The sequence below is a fragment of the Monopterus albus genome, unplaced genomic scaffold (assembly GCF_001952655.1).
Source record: "Monopterus albus unplaced genomic scaffold, M_albus_1.0 scaffold283.1, whole genome shotgun sequence".
NCBI lineage: Eukaryota > Metazoa > Chordata > Actinopteri > Synbranchiformes > Synbranchidae > Monopterus > Monopterus albus.
This window is the reverse complement of record NW_018128163.1, coordinates 281,826-306,207: the sequence shown is the minus strand read 5'-3', so window position 1 is coordinate 306,207 and position 24,382 is coordinate 281,826. Positions and strand designations below refer to the sequence as shown.

The 24,382-nt window shown below is 43.3% G+C and overlaps 1 protein-coding gene across 1 annotated transcript in view; it reads left to right on the top strand.

Annotated features, from left to right (window-relative positions):
• The window catches only part of LOC109973197 (collagen alpha-1(XIV) chain-like), a 121,368-nt gene that overhangs the window by 4,605 nt on the left and 92,381 nt on the right, over nt 1-24,382 (top strand). Inside the window, exons 3-5 of the mRNA XM_020622603.1 lie at nt 4,834-4,950; nt 11,279-11,422; nt 12,616-12,699. Of these exons, the coding sequence (XP_020478259.1) occupies nt 4,834-4,950; nt 11,279-11,422; nt 12,616-12,699 (345 nt within the window). The remainder of the gene's footprint in view (nt 1-4,833; nt 4,951-11,278; nt 11,423-12,615; nt 12,700-24,382) is intronic.

Here is a 24,382-nt window from a genome sequence, read left to right as displayed (position 1 = left end):
GATGTTGAGGAAAAAATATTTTGGATTGAATTTTTCAAACTTTTATTGAGGAAAAAGTTGTGGCAGTCTCTTCCAAGTTCATATTTCTGGTTAAATCATTGGCAGATTTAGACTGTTCAGTAAATATTAATCCCGTTTGGCTCACAACTTAGACTGGTTTAATTTTCGGCCCCTTGTGTGATTGAGTTTGACACCCCTACCTTAGAGCATTTCTTGTGGTTCGACAGTAGCATGGCAAAACTGGAAATGTCCAAAATTCAGCAGCCTGTAATCTCATTCTGAAAAATGCCATCAGGGTTTCCTAAAGCCCAGAGTGGCATCATCACACAGCTTGTTTTGTCCAACCTAAGACAAGGAAAAACACTAGGTCTTCACAGCTGAGTTTAATCGATGATAGTTGCCTGTGATTTTTTCTGTAGATTGACTAATCGAAGTGGGAGTATGTTTATCTCCAGGATATGTTTACCAGTCAGTCTGCCCCAGTGAAGGCACAACGTGACACTGGTACAGCAGAATTGCTCCGACACAGTAAGGACACTCGCTAGGTTTTGGCCTGAGCACAGCATTCCTCAGTGAAGGGGCTATGATGTGCTAGCCTGGGCTACAGCAGTGACCCGGGAAGAGCTGAGGAGTTACGATCAGCTTGGAGAACTTCCACTGAGAGACTCCTCAGCTCCATGGCTCTTTGTTTGTTTCAGAGGCCGATACGGTGCCTTTCAGCAGTGAAGGAAATGGTATGAAACAAAGTGATTTCACACTGTTCGGTGAACATCTAGAGTCCAGAAGTGTGAAACAAAGCCTTTCTGTTTTGCTGGTTTCTTTGTGCAGTGTAGTAGGAAAACAAACTAGGTCTTTGATTAAGTAAACCCTTAGACCAGACACTTGTCAAAGTCCATCTTTAAAAGGAAGGATCCCAGTGACGTGTGGAGGCTTCTTGGCTGCAGAAATAATGGAAAAAGAATCAGCAGGTGGTGTTGTCAGCTATTTTTAGATTTAGTCTTAGTTCTGGGATCATGTTAGTCATACTTAGTCAGCCTCATTGCTTTATTTTTGGTTGACTAAAACTCTGGACATTTTGGTCTTTTTTAAAAGATTAGTTGGCGAAAATGTTGTGAACATTTTAGTCTAGTTTTCATGGAGAGCGAGAAGGAGCATTAAACTGCCCTCATATTGGAATTCAGCCAGGGCTGTGGTTTCCTTCTCAGCAAAACATTTTCTCTCCTAAATATGCTACACTGTCTTTTTCTCTGTTCAACCTTATCTTAGAAGTATTTTCTGTGGAGCCCAGCTGTTGCTGTGGTGTCCTGTCCCATCACCAAGCTCCTACAGTCATGGTGTTTTGGTGCAGACAGGAGCTAAGTCCAGGCGCCACTGTTGGCGGGGTGTTAACAGAACCAGGAAGTTGATTTGGGTACACGGGTAGAGAAATGTGCAGGGCAGCCATCCGGTGAACAAAGTGTGTTGGATTATGTCAGTGTTGGAAAACGGTTCATATTATTTCATCTTCTTTTCTTCATCACAGAAATGGGGAGATTTATTTTTAGACTTGATTTTAAACACCTTTTTTGTCAGTGAAACTGTAAAGAAAGTTTAGTCACAGTTATTGTTTAGAGATGTTGGTTTCATCTCGTCTTATTGTGGCAAAAAGGTCTGTGACAAATATTGTCGCCTTCTGCAGGTTTGTGCACCTGGAGGGCAGCGTGGGCCAGTGTCAGAGCTGTTCAGCACCTTTTCTAGGTCACATGATCAGAAGTTTCATTTCTGAGAGCTGCTGACATGAAGCGAATAGAAATTGACAGTGTATGAAATAGGAAAGTTAGTCTGATCCCTAAGTTACACAAAATGTTGACATGAATGGGATAAACGTGTTTTCACGGTGTTTGACTCCCTTTGCCATCCTCCATCACCAGACACTGAAAGCTTTAGCTCTAGTTCACTCTGGACAGATGCCACCCTCCTCCTGTCTGGTTTGATCCCATGTTGTCTGACCTGGAGGGTCTGACAACATGGGTGTGTAGTGTAGTAATGACACTGATTTATTTGTGATAATGATTTATTGGTGTTTAGCATCTTGAAGATCTGCTCTTGGTAACAATAACGTGGGTCATGGAGTCTTCTAAAACTAAAAGTGACTCAGTTAGGAAAGTTTTCTGTCCCCCTTCACTCAGCTAAGCTCCATCCCTTCACCCAGTGGTGTCACCCAGATTTTCCCTCTCTAGCTGATAAAAAGCAGTAAAACTTTGCACATTGGAGTTGCTGCACAGCTCCCAAAGCCTCAGCAGCCGCCGGCTCTACTGTTTGCACAAGATTCTCCATGAAAAATTGATGAGATTTAAGTTCCCGTGTCTGTAGACGAGGCCTTTTGTCTTCAGCAGGCGGTTTGCTCGGCATCCAGTACTCATCTCTGCCTGAGAACAGTCTCACAGAGAAGATCCATGGCTCTCTGTTAGCGAGCGTGTGTGTGCGTTTGTGTGTGTGGTGCTGCAAAGGAGCCGACAGGTTTCTCAAGAGGTGTGAGAAAAAACAACCACCAAAGCTACACAGAATAATGTGCACAGACATTCTGATGTGCATACACCATTGTACACATGCTTCAAGTTGCAGGCAAACATAAATAATTCATGCACATACATGCACTCAAGCACATTTCAGCAACACTACAAACAGAGAGGAGTGAAATCTGTTTCTCAAATCTTTGGGGATTTGAGCAGCTCTCTTCAGATGAGAGAATGTCCTTCATTTCGGAGGCAGAGCTGAAATCCCATGCAGCCCGCGTTCTCTTCCCCAGGTTGGTGAGATAATTGGTACACTTTTCCTTTTGTGTGCTCGTATCGAAACATGTTTGCCTGCTGTTGAATGCACTGGTTTCATATTCTCATTACGATCAGGATAGTTTTTCCCGTGCTGGACTGAAGTTTCTTTGCATACCTACAGAACATGAGTCATTCTCTGGATGTGTAAAGAGAGGGTTCACCCAAAACGCTGCAGAGGTGTTTGGTGCTCAGTCTCATCAGCTGGAGTGAATTGTGTTGTGGAGCAAGATGCAGGGAAAGGTGGAAAACATCAGCTGATCTCACTTCATACTGGTGTTTCCAACAAACCCGTCTGTTTATCATGGATGGCACGTTATAAAAAAAAACTAATCTGTGAAGTTTTAGCTGTTCACATTTAAAATTACCTGGTGCCACGTGGAGAGGCGACATATATTGTGTTCCAGAGACACCATGGCAATAAACAAATCCTTCTTAAATGTGCTTTTGTCTTCGAAGTCAGTATGTTTTTGGGTGAACCGTCCCTTTATGCCTCTGGTTTCCTGTGATCAGAGCTCTACCAAATGTCAATCACAGTGTAGGTATTTAAAGAAGTCAGCAGCAGCAGATGGCTCACCTCATAATGAGGACACAAGCACACAAGTTTGTGGGTTTTACATTTTATTTTCCACCTTCTGGCTTGTCTTTTTTTCACAGTTAACCAAATTAGATCGGGGAGTGTGTTGCTTCTAAATACATATTTATTATCTGGGATTTGGCTCAGGCGGCGTGAAGATGATGGGGTGTAGACAGTGGAAATGTGGATTTTGTTATTGCAGTGCTTTACAATGGCCTTATTCCAGTGTTTAACCTGTTTTAATGTGAGGAGAGAACGAAAAAGGTTCCTCTAGCACAGTGTCGTAGGCTTTTTTGAGGGTTTGCACGCAGGTTGAGGCCATTGTAAAGAGTATTTGGATATCGTGTAGCATAGTGGATTTGCTCGTTCTGTGTTGTACGTCTAAACACTTCTGCTGAGGTCAGGACAGGAATAGTGTATAGATGCTATTCCAGTGCCGTTCCCTTCTGTGCCCTTTGTTCTTTTTCTCCTTGCAGTTAAAAGGGAGTCACATTTCCTTTTTCTCATCCTCTTGTAACCCCTGATGACAATTTCAAAGCACATCGACACAGAAAGAAAAGAATGAAAGGAAAATGAGATAAGGACAGGGAGGGACACGTAGAGAATGAGGGACGAGGGACAGATGAGACGTGACAGACACAGTGCAAGCTTGAGAAGATGAATAGAAGGCAGCTGACGGGGCCGACAACGAATCAGGATGAGACGGAGGGGCGTAGCTTTGATGCTCACAGTGAGCAGAACACAGAAGAAGACCTGTCGTGTCCCCGCAGAGATGCACATAATGGGGCCTTGTCAATAGATGATGAGGATGAGGAGGAGAATGGGACTTTGCTTTTTAATGCAACATCGGTGCAAGGTAATCTCTGATGTGTATCCTCCCGCTCGGGCGAGATACAATTCTTCCTTCTTTCTTCCCCCTTTCCTGAATGTTTAAAACCACAGATGGAGCAGCTGCCTCTGCGCCGCTATAACTCTGGAGGGAGTTCAGTCCAGCTCATCTCAGTCACGGTTGTGTTTTGTGCTTAGCAGATGAACGGCCACGCACAAGTAAAACAGGAGGAGAACACATTCTGTGAAACCTGCGTTTCTGTAAAACAGCCTGAGCGCTGATGCTGTATGTGACCAATTAAGGATAAATGGCCTTTAAGCACGACCTTTGACACATCACATATTGATATTAATACACACAGAATCGAAAAGCAGACACATGGAAGCAGATTTCTTTTCATTCTCACACCCTGACTGAACGAAATTGAACTCCATCCAGTGTTGTTGATGTGATCCACCAATATGCATCAATGATCACAGCAGCCTTTTTCTAACATTAAGATAAAAGTTTGGTAAAGATGGTGCATGACAGGGATCTTTCATCCATTCATTCAAATATTTACAGTGCGTTTCAAATGGACACTGTGTAAAGCTGTGTATGTTGTTGTGTCTGTCCAGTTTCATCGCCACGGAGGTTTCGTGCCAAAGCCCTGAGTCCCACCAAGCTGCAGGTGTCATGGAAAGAGCCGAAAGGAGAGTTTGAAAGCTACAAGGTCATCTACACCACACGGCCAGGTGAGATCCGGTGATGACCTGGAGCAGTGCTGTTTTAGGAGTAGAAACCTGAGGCTCTTATACATGTTTCTGAATATACAACAATCATTTACAAAAGAAAAAACTGAAACAAGATAGAGTGAGTAACAAAAATTAAAACGGGATCGAGAGGCTGTACTTTGTCTTTACGGATCATTTCTGTTAACTCTCGCCTGCAGGAGTCTGGACAAGTTCAGACTGGTCAGGCCGATGTTGACCCCAAATTCCTGGAAGCTTGAAATCCAAATAAATGTTCAGACCTTGCTCATGCCACTTACTGGAATTTTGGAGTAGTGGTCTTAAAAACACTTTGGCCTGTATTTCAGGAATATTGTTTTACTGACACTTGTAAAGGAGAAACAGTAGAGCGTTTTTAAAAACTGTCCAGTCAAAGCAAAAGGAGAAAGGGACTTGTGCTCACGATCCAAAACGCCTAAAGGTGCTCTTGAAGTTGAACTGTGAGAAAAATTAGAAAAATACTTCAGGCCCTCTTAGGTGGAGCAAAGGATATGTTTAAAAGTAACAAGTGTTTTTCTAATTTTTCAAGCTTGTGTTTTAGGACTTTTCGAGTTTGGCCAGTGTGACTGATGTGTTTGTGTAGTGACACGTGACCCTTCAACAAACTTGAAAAGGGAACATGATGTTTCACATTCCTGATTTCAGCATAAAGACACTGAAAAAGATCAGCGGAGAAGAAAAACTCAGGCTTCAGCTTCAGCTCGAGGGTTGTTTCATGCAGAAACCTTCCATTTTAAACTTGATTCATCTAAGGAGGTGCAGACAGGACTTCTTCCCCTGTGCAGTCCTGCCTGGTGTTTGTCTGGAGCCTTGCTCATGGCCTCCTCAGCTGTGGTGGTTGTGGGGTGATGTCATTAAAGAAAAGCCTTCATCGGTTCTTGTACTTAAAGTTGTAGCTTTCCAGTGTAGTTCCCAAACACGTGAAGGCGCTTGTTGTACTGTGAATGACGACCAGAATGCAGGTTAATACAGTTAGACAGAAGAGTGCCGTGGTTGAAGCTCTTGGCAAGAGGAAGATCAAATCTCTCTCTTTGTGCGGGTTTCTCCTGCATGTTGGTTCGTGAGTCACTCTGCAGAGAACGAGACACGTAACCACACACAGGACCTGATGGACGTGATACAGGCTGTTGAGGAAACCTGCGGTTGGCTGCAGTTGGCGCCTCTGGATTTATTGATGAAGGCTTCAACAAGTTTGTTTGCCATGAGTTTGTGAACATACTTTAGCCTTGAGTGCTGGTGTGGCAAGGCTCAGCATGTCGATATGGAGAACAGTTGTTAATGGGCAGTTATTCTGCAAGTGATCGGATCCGGCTCACGTGTTACTTCAAGTGGGAGAAGAAGAGTGAGGAGTTCTGCACTGGCGTGTAAACTGACACCACAACTATGTTCGTCAGTCTCAGCAGTACACAAAGTAGTTTTTATGCTACAGTGGGAGCTGTCATGTTTCTGAGGTGTCCATCCGTCCCATTCTTGTGAATGTCTCAAGGGAATTTCTCCAACTTTGACACAAGTGTCCCTTTGCACCCATGGTTAAACTGGTTAGATTTCAGTGGTCAAAGGTCAGCGGCTGCTCATCTGTCCCTTTCCCTTGAAACTGACTGGTTGGCGGACACATACGACCGTGAAGTGATAATTCTAGTATTATCTTTGGACCTGTTGTTTAAGTTGACTGGATTCTTCATTTGGAAACATTATTTTGGTTTTATTACGCTGAAGAAATAAGTTTTATGCCACTGATCGATCGCAATCATGGTTATAAAGTGAGTGTCTGTATTAGGTATATAGTTCCAAAGTTGTTCTGTGTTTTAATAAAGTGCTGTAGCCCGGTTTAAAAACTGTGGCCTAGCTTTTTTTTTATTTTTTTATTGCAGCGGTAAAACGAGGTGCACTGCAGACATTGGACTGTTTATGGTTGTGGTGCAAAGCCATAAACCTCCATTTTGTGACATATTGTGACTATGGCGTGATTAGTTTGTAAAGCATATCATGTGCTATCAGGGGAGCTGTTACAGGATGTTATGAGGGGCAGAAGTAAACACAACTTTAATGTCATTTTCTTTATTACCTTCTCACTGCTGTTGCAGTGTAATTTGAGCAAAACCTTCCTCCAGTTGTTGGGTTAATGGGAGAGAGGATACACACACTCCCAGTCTCCCATTCTTCCTCTGCGGCATCTTGGCCACTGGCACAAATGGGTGAAAATGTAATTTAGCACTGCTCGCATTCACTGCACAGTACTGACTACACACATGACAACACTTCCTCATGATTTCGGCTCATTTTAGGTGATGCTCATTTGCAGTTAAAGTTAAAGATGGGCAAATGAAGGAGAGTTAGAGGAGATAAAGCACAAAGCGCGTGCATTTTACACAGAAAACCTGGAGGAGTGTGTTGTTGTTGTTATAGTCTTTAGTGCAGCCAGAGAAAACCGATGCACACACATAGATAGCTGTAAAATTGGAACCATTAGTGAGCGCTCCTAACTAGTTTATTATCGTGAAATGTTTCAGATATTCAGTTTGTAATCAGTTGCCTGTGTACAAACCACACAGACAAGATTTTTTTTATTATTGTTTCTTTCTTCCTTCAATTCATTCCTTTCTGTTATGGTTATTTTTCCCACAGAAGAAGACGACAGAGTGCAAAGACATGGTTTACTGCAATGGGAAGAGGTGCAGCTGCTCCTCTTACTTTGAGTTACAGGACAGTTAAACAGGTTCCCAGAGTAAGGTGCAAGGCCCAGCAGATACAGTTAAATTCACTTTTACTTCACTCACCAGACACTCAGCACAATGAGGGAGCTGTATATTTTGATAGGTTAATGCCCCCACTGTTACAATGGTGCATTAAAATTCATTCCTAAATCATAATTAACTAGCAGTGGTGGTGGCTGTTCGCCAAAAGCCGAAGTCAGTGTGGAAGCAGCATCAGTGGCCTTGGCATAAAGATCCATTCAGGCAGTGCAGTGCACAGTGTTTGGTTTTTCCCCACTAAATGTAAATTGCTAACACTTCTAATGTATTGTCAGTGAACTGCATTGAGAGTGTTTGTAAAGCCTAAAAATGAAGTTAAATTGATTTCCTATCCAAAACAATTGATTAAGATCAAGCTTAAGAACAATTTCTCCTCTTGTGAAGGTGCACTGCTTCACAGCGTGTGGCGTGTTTCTGCCACCATCTACTGACATGCCCACATAAACATTACACATCAAGTGTAATAAACAATGTCGTTGTACTAAATATGTCGTCTTTTCAGGACGGTCACTCAGTGCGGTGGCTCCTCCTCCTCCTGAGACTGTTAATGACAGTCTGAGATACAAGCTGTAGGTTTTACCATCTCCTTGTATTTACAGTCGGTACAGAAGGTTTTCAGGACCATTGAAGTTTCCACATTTTGTTGTGTTTCAGACTCGTATTAAAATTGATTCAGTTCATTTTTTTCTCATCAATCTACACACGGTGATTCAGAATGACAAAGTGAAAACAGGCTTTTGGAGCCTTTTATCCCATTTACATCAGTATTCAGATCCTTTGTTGTTTTAAGAAATTTTCAAAACACGACAAAAAAAAATGAATTAAATAAATTTTAAGATGAGTCTGAAACATAAAATGTGGAAAACTTGAAGGGGTCTGAAAACTTTCCATACTGACTGTGCGTCCACGCTGCTGGATGGACTGCGGCCTGAAGCTGGGCGGCGTTGAGCCACCACGGTGGAATTAACCTGTAGCTTCTGGGGAGGCTTGGCTGTCTATTTGATCACAGTAATGGAGAAAAATGTCACATAAGTTGCCGTAAGCACAGACAGCCATCCCCTGACAGAGCGAGGCAGAGTGGGATGGATGGAGGGGATCACAGGAATATAAAAACAGGGTGATGATGGAGGATAGGATGAAGGATGGAGCTGGAGAGGCGTGGCGAGAGTGAAGGGGAAGAGCAATGCTGGATATAAATAAAAGGTAGAGAAGGGGGAGACAGATCCAGACAGTCGTTTGATCTGCAGCTCCTGCCAGAGAAACGTGTTGCTTTGTTTTCTGGTGGCTGAGCTGCTTCAGTGTTGGACATGCATCTGAAGGTCATAGCATGTAAACACAGGGGCTTCTCTTTGACCACTGGGAAACCTTCCTGTTTTGTCACGTGATGTATGTACTTTGCCCATGAGCAGTACTGAGTGCTGCTACAGGCCTTCTCATACTCTCACAGGTATTCATAAAGGGTTGACACTTTGGCCTCATTTCTGAGACATGCCCACACAGCTCGCTCTGCTACATGCTGCCTGTGGGGACGGCTTAATTTTGAAGCAAAGGAGGGAAAAACCTGATTAAAACAGTAATTAGCACTGGATGACTGTGTGCCTTCTGGGCCGAGCGACGTCATGTTCTCGCTGTAGGTCACTGGTACTGAAGGCAGAAACGCAGTGAAGCAGCTGTAATGAACTTTCTTCAACAGCCACCTTCCTTTGTTCAGCTCAGCTGGATGGTCTCACTGAGCTTCTCCTCATGGCTGTGGAGACACGACTCATAGTCTGTCATGGTTGGAAACAGATCCAGAACATACACGTTAAGGTTTTAACACATGAAGACAAACTGATTATTTAATACAGCAGCACATTTTGAAAAGCTGTAGAAGATATTCATGTCATCGTTTAAATACCAATGCGCTTCCTGTTCTGTCAGTCATTTTGTAAGAGAAGATGGTGGAAATCAGATTTTTGAATCTTTTTTTTTTTTTATATTTTTTTAAAGAAGCTGGCTTTGACAACAGCCAAGAACATTTATTGATTCCAACTGGAATATTTGTTTGTGCAGCAGCCAAAGTAAATGTAATCAAACAAAAAAGCAAAAATGGAGTAAGCATTTTTCTTTCAACGAACTAAACTAATTTGCATTTGTTATTCAAATGAACTTGGACTTCCCAGTCAGTGTCTGTGGACATGACAGACTCTCTGAGTGCCAGGAAACCGAAACCTACGCTTCTCAGTCAATCTGTAAACTGCTGACTTCTGCCAAAGCGTCTGCTGCTACGACAGCAAGGCACATTGTTTGGCACGATTAGATACACCCAGCTAATCCTGAATACATACATTTCATTTGACTGATTTATTTGATTTTATTCCTACTCCTTATTACTTTTTGGTCCAGACTCTTGGGTTGCACCTGGTTCGACTGGCTGCCCTCTGCTCCCTGCTGCTGTGATGGGCTGGTTCCACCTCGGGCTTTAATCATCTCTGCTCCCCTCGGTCTGTGAAGCCTGGGGGCTTTTCACTGTTCGTTTTCGTTTCTGGGCAGTTTGACTGATCGAGTCATCATCACAGATTTGGAAAAAAAAAAGCAGTTTAAGAACACAGCGAGGTGTGTAGACGATGTGCACAGTTTGTAATGGGGGTTTAAAGGGCCATTAATGATGTTCCACACCACAACAAGCAGCTTCATCAGCAGCCATTCGATCTACTCCCCCATCTTAAATATGAAGGATATAGTAAAGGACCCACATACAATAAAGTCAACAAATTCAAAGTATAATTTGCCCAGTGTCAGTAAAGCAGCTTGTCCGGTGAAAATCGTATCACAGTCAATTGTATCTTGTTAAAGAGACGTTCACAGACCTGGGTTGTTAAAGCATTTGCTAAAGCCTTGCAGGGTTCCGTCGCAGTTCAGTTAAGGTGAAGCAGACAATGATTCATGCACCCGCAGGTGAGTGTCTGCGCTCAGTGTGAGTCAGATGTCAGGTGTTTAAGTGTGTCGATGTCTCTCTGATTGATATTTCCATAAAACAAGTGGACGAAGGTCATGTGTAGAAGGACAGGAAGAGCTCAGTCCACAGATTCAGCTGCTCCTTCAGTGATATAAAATTCAGCTGTTTTTTACTTGTGCTCTGTAGATCTTTATGCTGCTAAACAGATGTGAGTGCCATGTTTAATTTATGTCAACACGATGTACACAGCTGTCACTGAAGTTGGGTGATCCCCTGTGAAATGCATGACACCAGACAATGTGAATGGAGGCTTTTTAAGCGCAAGGAGAAAAGTACAGTGGACATTTTAAAATATAAAACCTTTATAGTCACAGCTGAGGTTCTTGAGCACAGGCAAACATGTCTGTGCGCTTTAAAGCTGGGAATTCCCAGTGTGTGCGGCCCTTATGCTGACTGACTTCATTTTATTTTCCAGCTCTCACTATGTTTGCATGTCTGTGTGCTTTAAATGGATTTTTAGAAAAGGATGTCCAACCAGCATGTTTCTAGTCTCTGTTCATCAGTCTTCAGCAGCTGTTTGTTGATGTCTAACCTTGAACAGGTGGAGAGCACCGGGAGGTGCAGGTATCAAAGCAGGAAGCAAAGCTGCTCATTGAGGACTTCAACCCCACTAACGAATACAACTTTAAGATCACTGCAGTCGGAAGAGGACGAGAGAGCAAACCTCTTCATGCCAAACATGAAGGTCAGAGACTCCACTGATCAACCCTGAGTAGTATGACTCCACTGATGCAGCTGATGGACGACTGATGCTGCCAGTGATTTGAGAAGCACTGTCTGAGTGGGGGTTTACAGAAACTATATCATTAAAAGTTGTATCTGTATTCAGTCAGAGAACTTAACTGGGGGAAAAGGTGCATCGACCTGATGACAGTCTGCTGTACGGGTGGCAGCCGTGTCGGCTCACACAACAGAAAACAGCTGCTGGGCAGAGTGACATCAAGCTGCACTTCTGGCTCCAATCAGTGATGTCACAGCAAGCGTTTTCCATCAGCTGTGATTAGCAGAGCACCTGCTGTGACATCACTGATTAGGGTGTGGTCAGAAGAGCACTGGGTTTGACCTGTGGAGAGCGACGCAGCTGTGATGCGATCTCAGATTACCGTACAGGTCGACCTCGCTGTTCAGTGATGGCTCTGCTGTTTAGCTGCTGATGTTTTCTAAGCTGTGTGGCTGGTGCAGGGTGGAGCATAGGACACGCTGTGTAAAGCAGGAAAGAGTTCAAACAGCATCAACAATAACACATCTCAGCTCAGTGCTGTGGGTTTGAATACAGAAACACACCGCCTGAGTTATTTACTTTGACACTGAGCAACCTGCTGATATTTACTTGTCGCACTGTGCTTGAGGGAGACAGAAATACTACACATAATGCGTTTAAACGGGCTCCCTAATGCAGGGTTTCCTCCAGAAATGTATTCACTGAGGCGGAAAAGCCTTTGACTCAGGAGTTAGAATACCACGCTGCTCTTCAAAGAAATGCCACATCATTTCTGTGGCCACACTTCTATGATCTCCTGTGCTGGCAAATGTTTTGTTGGTGCACCACTCAATGAGAAACACTGTGGAGTAGCACTTATGAAATTTCGATCCAAAGGTGGGTGATGATGTCTGACATTTAAACAAATACAATTTGTTGCTGCTGTTGACTTTTCTGGTAGCTTTGGATGATAAAACCCTCTCCACTGGCATCCAAGCTGATCGATTAACAGATCATAAAGGTTAGTTTGGCCTGGTGTAACCTCACCGCTGCCACAAGGGGGGTGGGGGGGCGTTCAGTTTTTAGAAAAGCTTCAGCCCACAAATCATTATGTGTTTAACCATCTCCTCTCACCGTTTATTAATGCAGGTTTTTGCACTGTTTAATTTTTCTTCCAGCTCAGCGATCAGGTGTTGAGACAGTTCAGCCCCTGAGGAGAGAAGACATTGGTGTAACTGTGGGGAACAATGAGATCTCAGAAGGTAAGATCCTCAGCAGGGTAGCAAGGCAAACCACGTGAATGGACACACTGACACAAAAAAGAGTGACCATTCCGTCTGCTGGGAGTCTCAGGCCGTCCGGATCCCAGACCTCTCCTGTCTAACCAGAGCAGAGGAAGATGTTTTGTGAAGGAGATTGTCTTTGAAATGCCATCTGAGGAGGGCGAGCTGTCATTCATCCATATCGACTGTGGAAGAGAAAGTAAGGAAAGTGTCCCGGAACCAAAAACAGGTTTTTGTTTTACAAATTGGAGAAGATAGCGTGGACGTGTCTGTTCCCAGCTCAGTGTTCCAGAAAGACTTTGAAAGGATTGTTCCAACACTGGCACCTGAACCTGGCATTTTATTCCCTTTTTCAAACTTAACCAAGAAAAGAAGAATCAATTTTAGAACATAAAACAGGTAAATGGAAGCTGATGAGGCCTCTGGGCTTTGTCCATGTGGGTGGGGAACGAGTTTGTTTCACCTGTTTCTCCTGGTCTGCCTGTCCTCTATGGAAACACATTCTCTTATGTTTGATGAAGGAAGAAGGCCTGTGCAGGTAATATTTCTGCACATACACAGCGATTATCATCGAGCTTCATTCCTAGGAAAATGGAGGGAAAGGAAATGAAATGGCGTGAAAAAAGGGAATTCAAGCGAGAGCCTGCAACAGTCAGGAAATTAATGCAGACACGAACACGGTAAACAAGTCTATTATCTTTGTGAAAGTGATTGTAAGCGCTGCTGAGGCGCACAGTCAGACAGCACCTGGCAAAAAAACGAAGGAAACCAGGTTCGTCAAAATCTCTGAAGTGTGCCTGTCGTTCCTGCTACAGACAGGAACCGGGCTGTGTTCTGATTAAGCCCGACATCTCTTGTGAAGCTTTAATGTTTGTGTTAATTCATCTTTGGGTCTTTTTGTTACTGATGTACTGGAAAGTCTTTCCCACTTTTTGTTCACCTATCAGTGGATGTAGTGGTGAATAAAGTAGCAGCTGTGATCACGTGTTCATTTGTTTCTGCCTACATCAAAATCAAAAGTAAACCTTCCTGTTGACCACTATGTAGCAGCAGAAACACGGGATGCTTATCTCAGTGTGTTCGACCGAAACCTGACTGTTCCTTTGCAGCTTTTGAAAATGTGATGTCCCTTTGTGTGAGTGCTGCTGAGTTTTGAAGCCTTGAAATGAAGGAATGGTGTTAATGATGATGCTGCTGCTGCTGCTGCGGCAGTAGATGAACGGTCTCAAACCAAAATCACAGCTTCTTCTCTGGAAATCCTCACAATGGGATGAATACTTGACACTTATCAATGCATCTCAAATGGCTTTGTCATCTTTATTTGGTTTTTACCTGTTTGCGGTTACGTTTTTGTTGTAGCATGTTTAAATTTCCTTTCTCCAGTTTGTGTTGCTTGCTCGCTGCAAAATGAAACAGAACTTGAGCTTTTTTTCTGCTGCAAATCTCATTTCACTTCATCACCTCATCACTCCCTATGCAATTATAGTCAGAATTACCAAAAAGGGGATTTTTCCCTTCTCTCAGCAGCACCAGAAGTCACCCAGAGCTTTGGCTACTGGCCCTTCTTACCTCTAGTTGGCCAAAACTTTACAAACCCGTCAGGAATTTACCCTGGTTCAGTTCAGTCCATTTGAGTTGACTCTGACAGCCTGCCGGCTTTAAACCTTTTCTCACATGGTGTTGGAGTGTGGGAGCATCAGGCTTGAGATTAGGTGAAGGGAAAGTGAAGGAGCAAAGGTTTGGCCACTGAGATGTCAGACACCAAACCCTGCAAAAATCAACTGTCGTACGGAAGGAGCAAAGGTTTGGCCACTGAGATATCAGACACCAAACCCTACAAAAATTCACGTTCATTCACGTTTGTGATCAGGTTCCAGTTTTGAGTGGCTCAGAGTTAAAATGTTCTTTAGGATTGTATGTAGATTAATAGTTAGTTTTGCTGGCTTGGTGTTTACCAGTTGAACCCTGCAGCCTGGCTGGATGGATTTAGTAGTTCTTTAGTAAAGGTGGCCAATCAGTACAAGGTGCAGTGATGTGTCGTCAGAGCCCATGAAGAGCAGAAAATTAAACAACTCTTAATCAAACTTAATTAGAAAAGCATCTTCATTAAGCTTCCTTTCTCCATCCTATTATATGCACAGAACTAGGGGAACCTTTAGATTGCTCTAATAAGGGAGCTTTTGAGACATGATAAACAGAATGGAGGACAGCTGCTGCTGTACATCAACACCTTACTGATGTTCAAGAGGCACTTCTGCAAATGAGACAGATCTAATGTTGGCCTCTCAGCGTGTACGGCTTGGCAGATGTTTGAAAATGGGTGCTAGACTTTACCGGCTGTGTTTGCATTCACTGAAAAAGATGAGTCAAAGCAGAGAGGATGATGGCGAACCAGAAGGAGGGAGGGAGGAAGGAGCTGAGCTGCGAGTCTAAAGGGATATATACTCCAATATATTGGTAATTACAGCCAGGACTTCCATAAAGTTGCTTTTCTGCCTCATTACGTCTGCTTGGCTGTTGAAAGACTGGTCTTGGTGTTTGTCTTTCTTCTCCATGTCACTTTGTCAGCCTAACAGTCTAATAATTACTTTTACAAAGCTCTTTACCACAAACATGAGCCTAATGAAATGAGCACTTTCTGCAAATGGCACCTCAGCATTTCAAATAAAGTGGCATCACTGGGCTCCAGATCATTATATTTGTTCATCGAAGTTGATTTCACATAGACGGCTGAAGGTTTTCACGACATAAAAATTGCCTTTGTATTTAAACGCAGACCTGTTCTGTGCCAAATACTTATGGGAACCCACTGTAACAGACTGCAGAGAGAAATGATTTGAATTAAATTATTGTATAGTTAAAGAATAATCAGAATAATTTAAAGTAAAAATTTGGTTTGAAAGCCACTAGTTTAATCATAAATTAATGGATCCTATTATTGATTATTGGGGTTAAAAGCAGGACTACCATGCCTCCATAGACGTTCCATAATGGAGAACCGGATCTAAAACTAGTGTGAAAGTCACCTGCTTGTTGTTGTGTGTGTATGTGTGTCAGTCTTTCTGCACTGCGCCTGTCTGCCTCTCTCACACTCTCAGGCTGTCTCCACTACCAGATTTATATAGAAATCTAAAGGGGTCCAGCAGCAGAAGCTGTCACTGGAGGAGGCAGGCCATTAGTGGAAGACGGAGCCGAGGTCTGACTGAGACCAGCATAGCAACAGTTGGTGATGTTTGTCAAAGATCCAGTGGCGTGTGGTGTCGGCGTCCTCCTCCTGGGCCCTGGCAGGAAGAGTCGACATTCGGCCAAAGTGTCAGAGAATGTTCAGACTGCTCAGGAAAGAGGGAGATTTGGCTTCAGGGACGGACTCGGTTCCAGCTGAAATCACTTTCGGTTTGGACTGAACCAGAAGGCTTTGTCACAAACATAAAGAGCAGCTGAGAAAATTCAAACAAGTGAAATGAAGACGTGAACCAAGTCCAACCTTTTATCGTGATGAGCTTATAGTATCAATTGTTATTGGGCTGTAAAATGTCAAAAATGAGTAAATGAGAAGTTGGCAGATCCCACAGTGATGTCTGACCGAGAGTCAAATACCCCTGGCTCCAGTTTACAAGCATGTGAAACAGACAATCATCAAAGATTCTCACATTTCAGAAGCCGAACCCGCAGATTTTTAAACTTGACTTTATCAGAATTGCATCAATTAATTTTCAAGCAACTAATAAATCTTTTAAGCACTAACTGCATCGTGGCCAGTGTGTGCGATCACGTCTACACCCACCCACAGATACAAACACTCATAATGAGGACACTACTTTTATGTGCCATCATATTTCTTCAAAGTTAATTAGATAAACGGGCTAAAATACTGTCACCCCCCTGAGGTGGAAGTGAAACACCAGAATTCAAGGTGAGCTGGAGAAACGATGATTAAAAACAAAGTGATTCTGCAGTGTCATGAATGAATAGTGTTTCATCAGGTTTTACTATGAGGCCACAGCTGAATTTCAGCAGGGATCACGCCTCCCTCGTCTTACTTCTTTTTTATGCGAACACTGCAGAATAAGTTAGCAAAGCAAACTGATTTTGAGAACCATTTCTGTCAGGTTCATGGCTGTGCTTTTGTGCAATGTAGCGGTTGTGATGTGCGAGTCAAGCTGGGTTGTTGATGCGGTGTTATCAGCCACTGAACACTTTGTATTTTATACTGTGCATACAGATGTGACAGATGAAAGTAAAACCCGGCCTAAAGAGTCCCAGGGAGGTGCTGGGCCACCAGAACAGCTCCACCTTGACTTTCCAGGTCTCTGAGCTCTCCTGGAGGGATGAACGCTGTTCTTCCAGTAGATGTTCCCTCATGTGATGTTTTGATGATGGTGGTGGAGACGCTGGGAAGGCCACAGCATCTGGTTCACTTCATGGTCATCCTCAGTTATTCAGGGTTTTCTTTTACACATCTATATAATTTGTGTGTGTGTTTGTAAGAGGTGAGAGAAATCTGTGTGAGTGTGCATGAGTCAAATCACTCACATCTGATTCATGCACATGCATTCATTTTGCAGAACCAACCATTTGCATGGATCTTTGTGTGTGTTTCTGCGGTGTGTGTGTGCTTTCTGCTTTTCTCTCTTGAGCACTTTTTTCATCTCCATCAACTTCTCACGACTCTTTCTACTCTTAGGTCTGTTGCTGCTATTTGGTTTAATTTCTTTCTCTGAGTCTCCTTATCTTTTCCTTCTTATTAAAACAGGACACGCTGTCTGCGTGGCTGTTGTACTGTGCATACACACAGTGACTTTACATAACTGAAATGTGGGTTTGTGTCAGACGACTTTGATGCACAGTAGTTCCTCCTCCCTTTTGTCCCCTTTATCCTGAACTATCCATCCCCAGTCTTAGGTTTAACATATGAGCCTATGAATAGCCTATGAAGACAAACACGGATAGTTACATGGTTATTAATCTCTCTCTCTCTCTGAGCTCGACACTGGGGTAGATTGTGTTCCAGTTTAGGTGCCATTCTGCAGTTCACAATGTGTGAGTTGTTGCCTATTTTTATCCATCTTCTTTTTTCTTCTTCCACCCGCTCTCATCACTACTGTAGCCTCCTGGAGATAATGAGAATATAAACTGCTGGTCAGATTTGATAGGACTCTGTGTTTTCCGCTATAGTATTAAATTAAATTTTTTGCGCGGTCCTCTCAGAGGCGTATAAAACTAAGTTATTGTGATGTCGTCTTTTTCCCTCTCCTCTCAGTTTTCACCCTCAGCCCTGTCTCAGCACCATTTCTGCACCTTCCTCCACTTCCCTTTCTTTTCCTACAGCTTCACTTCTCTGCCTTTCCATTCTCTTAGCTGACAGTCCGCTCCTTGCCCACACTTGCTGAATACCGCAGCTGTAGCCTCACAGGCCTGTTCTAAGCTGCTGCCTCGCTGCTGATCAGACCTTTAACAGCTGCCTGCCTGTCTGTCACTCTGAAGCTTCAGCTGTTTGTTTGTCTGCTGCTGCTGCTGTTGTGTACTCTGGTTGTCTGCTCTCTTGTCTCTGCAGGTCACCTTAGAGGGTATAAGTAGCGTTCAAGGCAGGAATTCTCTGATCAAGATCTACGTAATGATCAGTAAATATTCAGCCCCTGCAGGCTCTAAATGTGGCATCAAAAAGTTTGTAGCCTGCAGATGATGGATCCCCAGCACTTCTAGTGGGTGGTGACCCAGTTTCAGGGCATTATTAAACACCTCCTGGAGCATAACCTGTGTCCATCCAGCTGTTGCAAATACTCATATTCTGTGACAGATTTATTTATGATCGTTTCAAGAAAACGTAACTGTGTCCCAGAATACAAGTCTGGGTCAAGTCTCAAGTCTGATGTTTCCAGCTTAACCCATCTATTCATTTTCTCCTGTTGAGTTATTCCAGTGTATTAACGTGAGCTGCTCTAATGCCGAGTCCCACAGACCATCTCTGTGAACCTGCATCTAACTCTGCAAACTTCAGTATAAATACAGATGTTACAGTTTGTACTTCCAAGGCAAAGTGGAGGTAGAGTGAAAAACTTCAAGCCTGTGATATGACACAATGCGCTCGGTTGTCAGTTTATTAGGTACACCACGCAAAAACTAAGTCTAATCCCAAAGTCGTGCAGTAAAAGCTTCTTCACGGAGGTGATAATGTTCAGCTTGTGTTCAGAGAGCTCTTGGTTGAACTGGATGATCGTTATGCAGGCTGGAGCTGCTGCTGGTGCTGGATCCACAGGTGTCTGCCTCGCTTTATTACCTGTCTTTTGATCTTGTTAAAATATATTCATTAAGAATCAGTGTGTCTTGTGCATGTGGACGCTGCAGCTTCTGTTCCAGGCTTGTTACAGTAGATGGTGATGATGCAGCAAGAAGCAACACATCAAAAACCACAAAGCAGCCTCGTTATCGTTCTGTAACTGCTGTGTTTATTGCTAATGAATTAAATTTCAGCAGCATTAAGGCAGAAACATGCAGACATGGAGGAGAAGTGTGATGTGTCATTAGTCCTTGGTTGAGTGTCTTTTTTTCTCATGTACAGATGTTTTAGCCTTCATGTGTTTTGTATACATTTCAGGCCTTAGCAGCTTCAGTGTGTTTTTGTGAAGCCGTTTTTTCTTGAATAGTTAAATTCATGATGTCAGTTTTTAAATAAAAACAAATTCTTTATTTTATCTAAATAATTCCATTCCAGAGAAATCATTTAAAGGGCCTTAGATGTTTTCTCAGGTTATCGTTGTATAAAAAAAGAAAATAGCTGTGGCTCAGGAGGTAGAGTGGTCATCCCCCAGCCGGAAGGTCGGCAGTTCGACTCCCTTGTGAAGTGTTCTCAGGCTGAACGCCGAGTTGCTCCTGATGGCCAGGGACAGCGCTGCCATCTGTGTGTGTATGTGTGTGTGTGCCGGCGCTGTAGACGGCTGCCTTGGTTCTGTGCCGGAGACATATTCCTTGTGTGCTTAACACACTTGGCCAATAAAAGCATTACTGTCTTTGGCCACAGCCGGTAACAGTGAGGTGCTGAACCTGTTTGCGCACACTCACCAGTCACCAGAACCTTCTGCTGAGTCTGACTGGGGATATTCCCTCAGACTGCACCTGTACCTGTCCTCTGACCCTCAGGCCCGATTTCTGTGTTGAGGCTCGTCCCCTCAGAAAAGTGGCAGTGACATCACATCGTGTGTCTGTATGGAACTTGCACATTAGTTCAGGAGCCAGTTTTCCTTTTTATCTGGCTGCACGCAGACGAATGAGCGCCAATATTTAGCTCTGTGTGGTAAATGAAGCAATGAAAGAGTTTGTAAAAAGCACTGGTCACAAGGCCAGTGATAAAAGTTTGTATAATGTGTCATTTTAATAATGTTTGTCTAATTTATTCTGTGGCCCTGCATACATTAGAAGTTGTTTTGAATTTTTGAATTTAGAAATCTATTTGTAGTCCAGATGAGCAAAGTGCACACTAGTGTGAATGTCTGCCAACAGGCAGGAGCTGTGACCTGCCACGCTCTGGCATTTTATAACTAAACAGGGAACGCCACACTGTTTATGTCCTTTATTAGTGTGACAGTCTTTGAGACTTTCATACCACAGAGGTGTAGCTGACTGCTCTAAAATGTGAAGTAATAACTAGCATGTGACATTTGCCAGGTACGCTCATGAATAATGCTGTTGTTAAAAACCCCCTCTTAAAGAAGGTAACAATAACAGTTTTACATATTCTTTGTAGCTTCAGTCACAAATAGTGTCACATTCATGCCCCAAAGCAGCATCTACTATGATATCACAGAGCATGGATCGTACCATGTCCGCTCCCTGACGTGAGCCACCCTGTAACATGATAGATCTGGACATATGCAGGGTAGTTTTTATTTATCAGGCATCATGAGCTGCTGTCATATGTTATTTTGTGCACCTATGTGTAATTATTACACATGGATTTGGTGTCAGATCAGTGATTCTCGGCAACTTGTCGGAGCTGCTGCCTCAGCTCAGCAGCAGCCTCCCAGTGGAGCTTGCATCCAGTAACAAATTATAGAGCAAACAGGCTTAGGTTCTTACACTTCTTTGCCTGTGGTGACTTGTATGTTTGGACATGTAATTACAGGTTATATGTATTATAGATGTTATGCAGATGTATTTTGGATCTTAAATTCTGGAAATTGTTTAGATCTTTTGTTGTTTTTGTTAAAGTCCTGCACACAAAATAATCACGAGCCACGAGCTCGTGAACCCGTCCCCTCCTGGTAAAGCACCGTGTAATTCGAACTCTGCTGCCAGGTCCTTTTTATTCCTGTATGGAGCAAACATTGGCGACTTCACACAGGTGCTGTCTTAGACACACCTTGATCTTTTTTTTACTGTAGCAGGGATGAATGGTGTGACTCGGGCTAGTTGTGTGAGGGCCTTGACTTCACCGGTGTTGTTGGGAGTAAAGCGGCACTGGCTCTGGGATGGGAAAGATTTGTTGATTTAATTTAAGTAACATTTATTTTTAACTTTGGTACTTTAAGGACCTTGTGTGTGCTTGGCTGGCAGGTGTCTGTTAAAGTCCCGTATCGGGACATGGTAAACATGTCAGCAGTGAAATCACTGATCTGAGAGGACGGCATTAATCCAAGAGAAGAATCTTGTTCATGTTTGAACCCCAGTTTTATTCATGTCGTTTAGTGATTCATGTCTGCAGGACAGTTCTGTAGGACTGCTTGTGTGCCAGCACATCGGTTTCTGTCAAGTGTTTACTATCTTGTGGCTTTTCTCAGTGTTACATTTGGCAGCGGAGTAGTAGGCAGGTGCTGGCTTGCTCGCATTACAGACACAGGAAAATACACTGAGCATTGTTTTCATTACTACACTCAGATATCCTGATAAATTATCTTAGTCAATAGGAATCCAGGTTATACAAGGGCACGGTTCAGTGATCCAGCTGAATTAACACACACACCGTTTATAGTTTATTTGTCTCAAGGCTGTCGGTCGGAGTTACATTGCTGTGGTGTTGCTTCAGTCTGCTCACTTGTGCCCTGGATCCACAGCAGAAAGTAAAAGTGTGTGCTCACATTCCTGAACCTATTGTATATGGAGCAAATGTCCTTACAAGGATAGAAAATTGATGTTAGCTAAAGGTGAAAATGCCATACACATGGTTTTTACCCACCACACTTCATAAGACGGCTTCTGATTTTAAAAGCAAAGTATCACTCTGTAGATGGGTTTTCGTCCATGCAAACATTTCATTTCTCTGCACAATGAAAATCAAACTTGCAGAGACTTTCTGCAGCTCTAGGTAATCACTGTCAGTTGTCACCTTTTTTTCTGTCAGTTATATAACACAGCTATGTACTGTCACTGTCCTGAGATTTATCCCTATGCCAAGTGTTTGTGTGGAACATGCATCTGAGGCTTACGAGTCAGCAGAAACCTTAAAATCAATGAAATGGGGGAAGAGTCTTTTGTTTATACCTCTTGGATCAGACCGACAGCAGGTAAAGCAAATTTCTAGTTAAACAGAATTATTGTAACGATTTGTTTAGAAATGTGTGTTAAAGCTGCCCGTGAAACTGTAAAAGGCAGCTGCAGTGAGTCTGGTTGGTAAGAGGTGAACGTGGAAACAGGTGAATGATGGCTGTGTAGCACAGAGTTGACATTCAGGAGGTGAAAGGGGGCCGCCATTAAATACAGGGTTTGTGTGTGTCCATGTACAATTCAGTGTTTGACTTTTTCTCATCTAATTATGTTACTTAGACAATACTTAAAGGTACAGTGTGTAAGACTCAGAGGCATCTACAGCAGCAGAATACCCCCCACCCCTCCCCAGAAACAACTGCATCATGTAACAACGTGTCAAGTGATAAACCTGAGAGAAAAAGGGCACAATAGAGCCTGTGTGACATCAAACTGAGTCAGACAGTTAATTCTGGCGTCCCCACAAGTAGCTGGAGAATCAACTCTCTGCTTTTCTAACTGGTGTTTATGCAGCACCAGTTTGCTGAGCAGTTGTTTTCTGGTCTTTGTCCAGCATACGTCTGTGTGACGTTCCCATGTTCACACCAGCAGCACAGCCTGAATTCTCCTAAAAAAGTTGGGTATATGAACACTCATTTCAGAGCTGGGTGTCCACAGTGGCAGCGTCCAGCTGAATGATGTGGACTGAGATGGGTTCCTGCTACACTAGGCTGCAGTATCTGTCAAGAGACTGTATAAAGCTCCTTATTTCAGACTCTTCTCTCTGCAGCTGACTGTCACTTGTTTCCTGATGTAGGAGGGGATACTTTTTCTTGGCGATTCCTTACTTGGAGCCAGAGATTGTATACTGTGTATAATAACAGGGAAAGCACCCAAAAATATCCAGTGAATGCAATATTGAGTTGCTGATGCTATCAAGGTTTCAGTGAATGATTTGAATCCCAACAGCCGTTTAACAGCTAAAATGTTCATGTAAATCAGACACTAAAGGTTAAAATTAAAAATGCATAAGAGTGGTTTATAAAAAGCCTGCTCTGTCAAAATAACCTCTAATAGTTCATCTAGAATCATCAGTCAAAAACACGGGACATTCCTTCTCTCATATACTGTGAGAATCAAGACATACCGAGTTGATTCATCATCATCTTTTTTTCCTGGGACAGTTCATTTCTCTGTTGTGAGACATATCTCCAGCGAGACAGTTGGTGTGGAGGGAAAGCCAGAACCTGGTCAGCCTGAACCCTGTGTCACCCGTGTGCAGCGACACGACGACAGCCGAGATGTGGCTCTGCACTGCTGCATATGTCAATACTTGGACTTGTTGATGTGGACTGGTTCATATTCTCTTTTTTTGTGTGCACAAAATGTTGCTGGACACACAACTTGTTTGGCTTACTGCTTATTCAGCCAAATGTTGTTGGTTGGACGGAGGAGGCTTTTGTTTACAGTTTTTTGTTTATTACCATGTTTTCTAAAATAAAATATGCCTCAAAGCATCCAGAATCAGAAAAATCTTCCTGTCCATATCAAGACTGGAAATTCATCTTTCTCAAGTAAAATCAGTGCAGTCGTTCACTACTTGTTTATACCGTTCATGGATCTTGGGCAGAATTGTTTGTTTTGGCTGGAGGGACTTTATATGGTCGACCTGATGGGAGAGGGTAGAATGAGTTATGAAAGGGGGTTTAAAGGCTTCTTTCATATGTGATAAGGATGGGTTTCCTTCTGCCCGACTAGTGTTGGGATAGTCGGCACTGGCTGGTGCCCGTCATCTTCCTTGCATGGAAGATGCACATTGCCAAAGTAAAATACTTACAAATGGTTTTTGCAAAACCTAAACATGTAGATTAAGAGGAGGAGGGGCAATCTACACTACAGCTCCTGGCAGAACAGATAACTAGCCTGGAGCTAGAACATCCCGACTCTCTACTCATTGTTCTAGGGGGCTTGAACAGAGCAAATCTCACCCGCGAACTGCCCAAATACAGACAGCACGTCACCTGTCCCACCAGGGACAAAGTCACACTGGACCACTGCTGCACAGCAATAAAAGATGCCTATCACTCTGCCCCTCGTGCAGGCCTCCGACTCTGATCACTGTATGGTCCATCTTATTCCAACCTACAGGCAGAAACTTAAAGCTGCGAAGCCTGTGGTCAAAACAGTGAAGCACTGGACTGAGGAC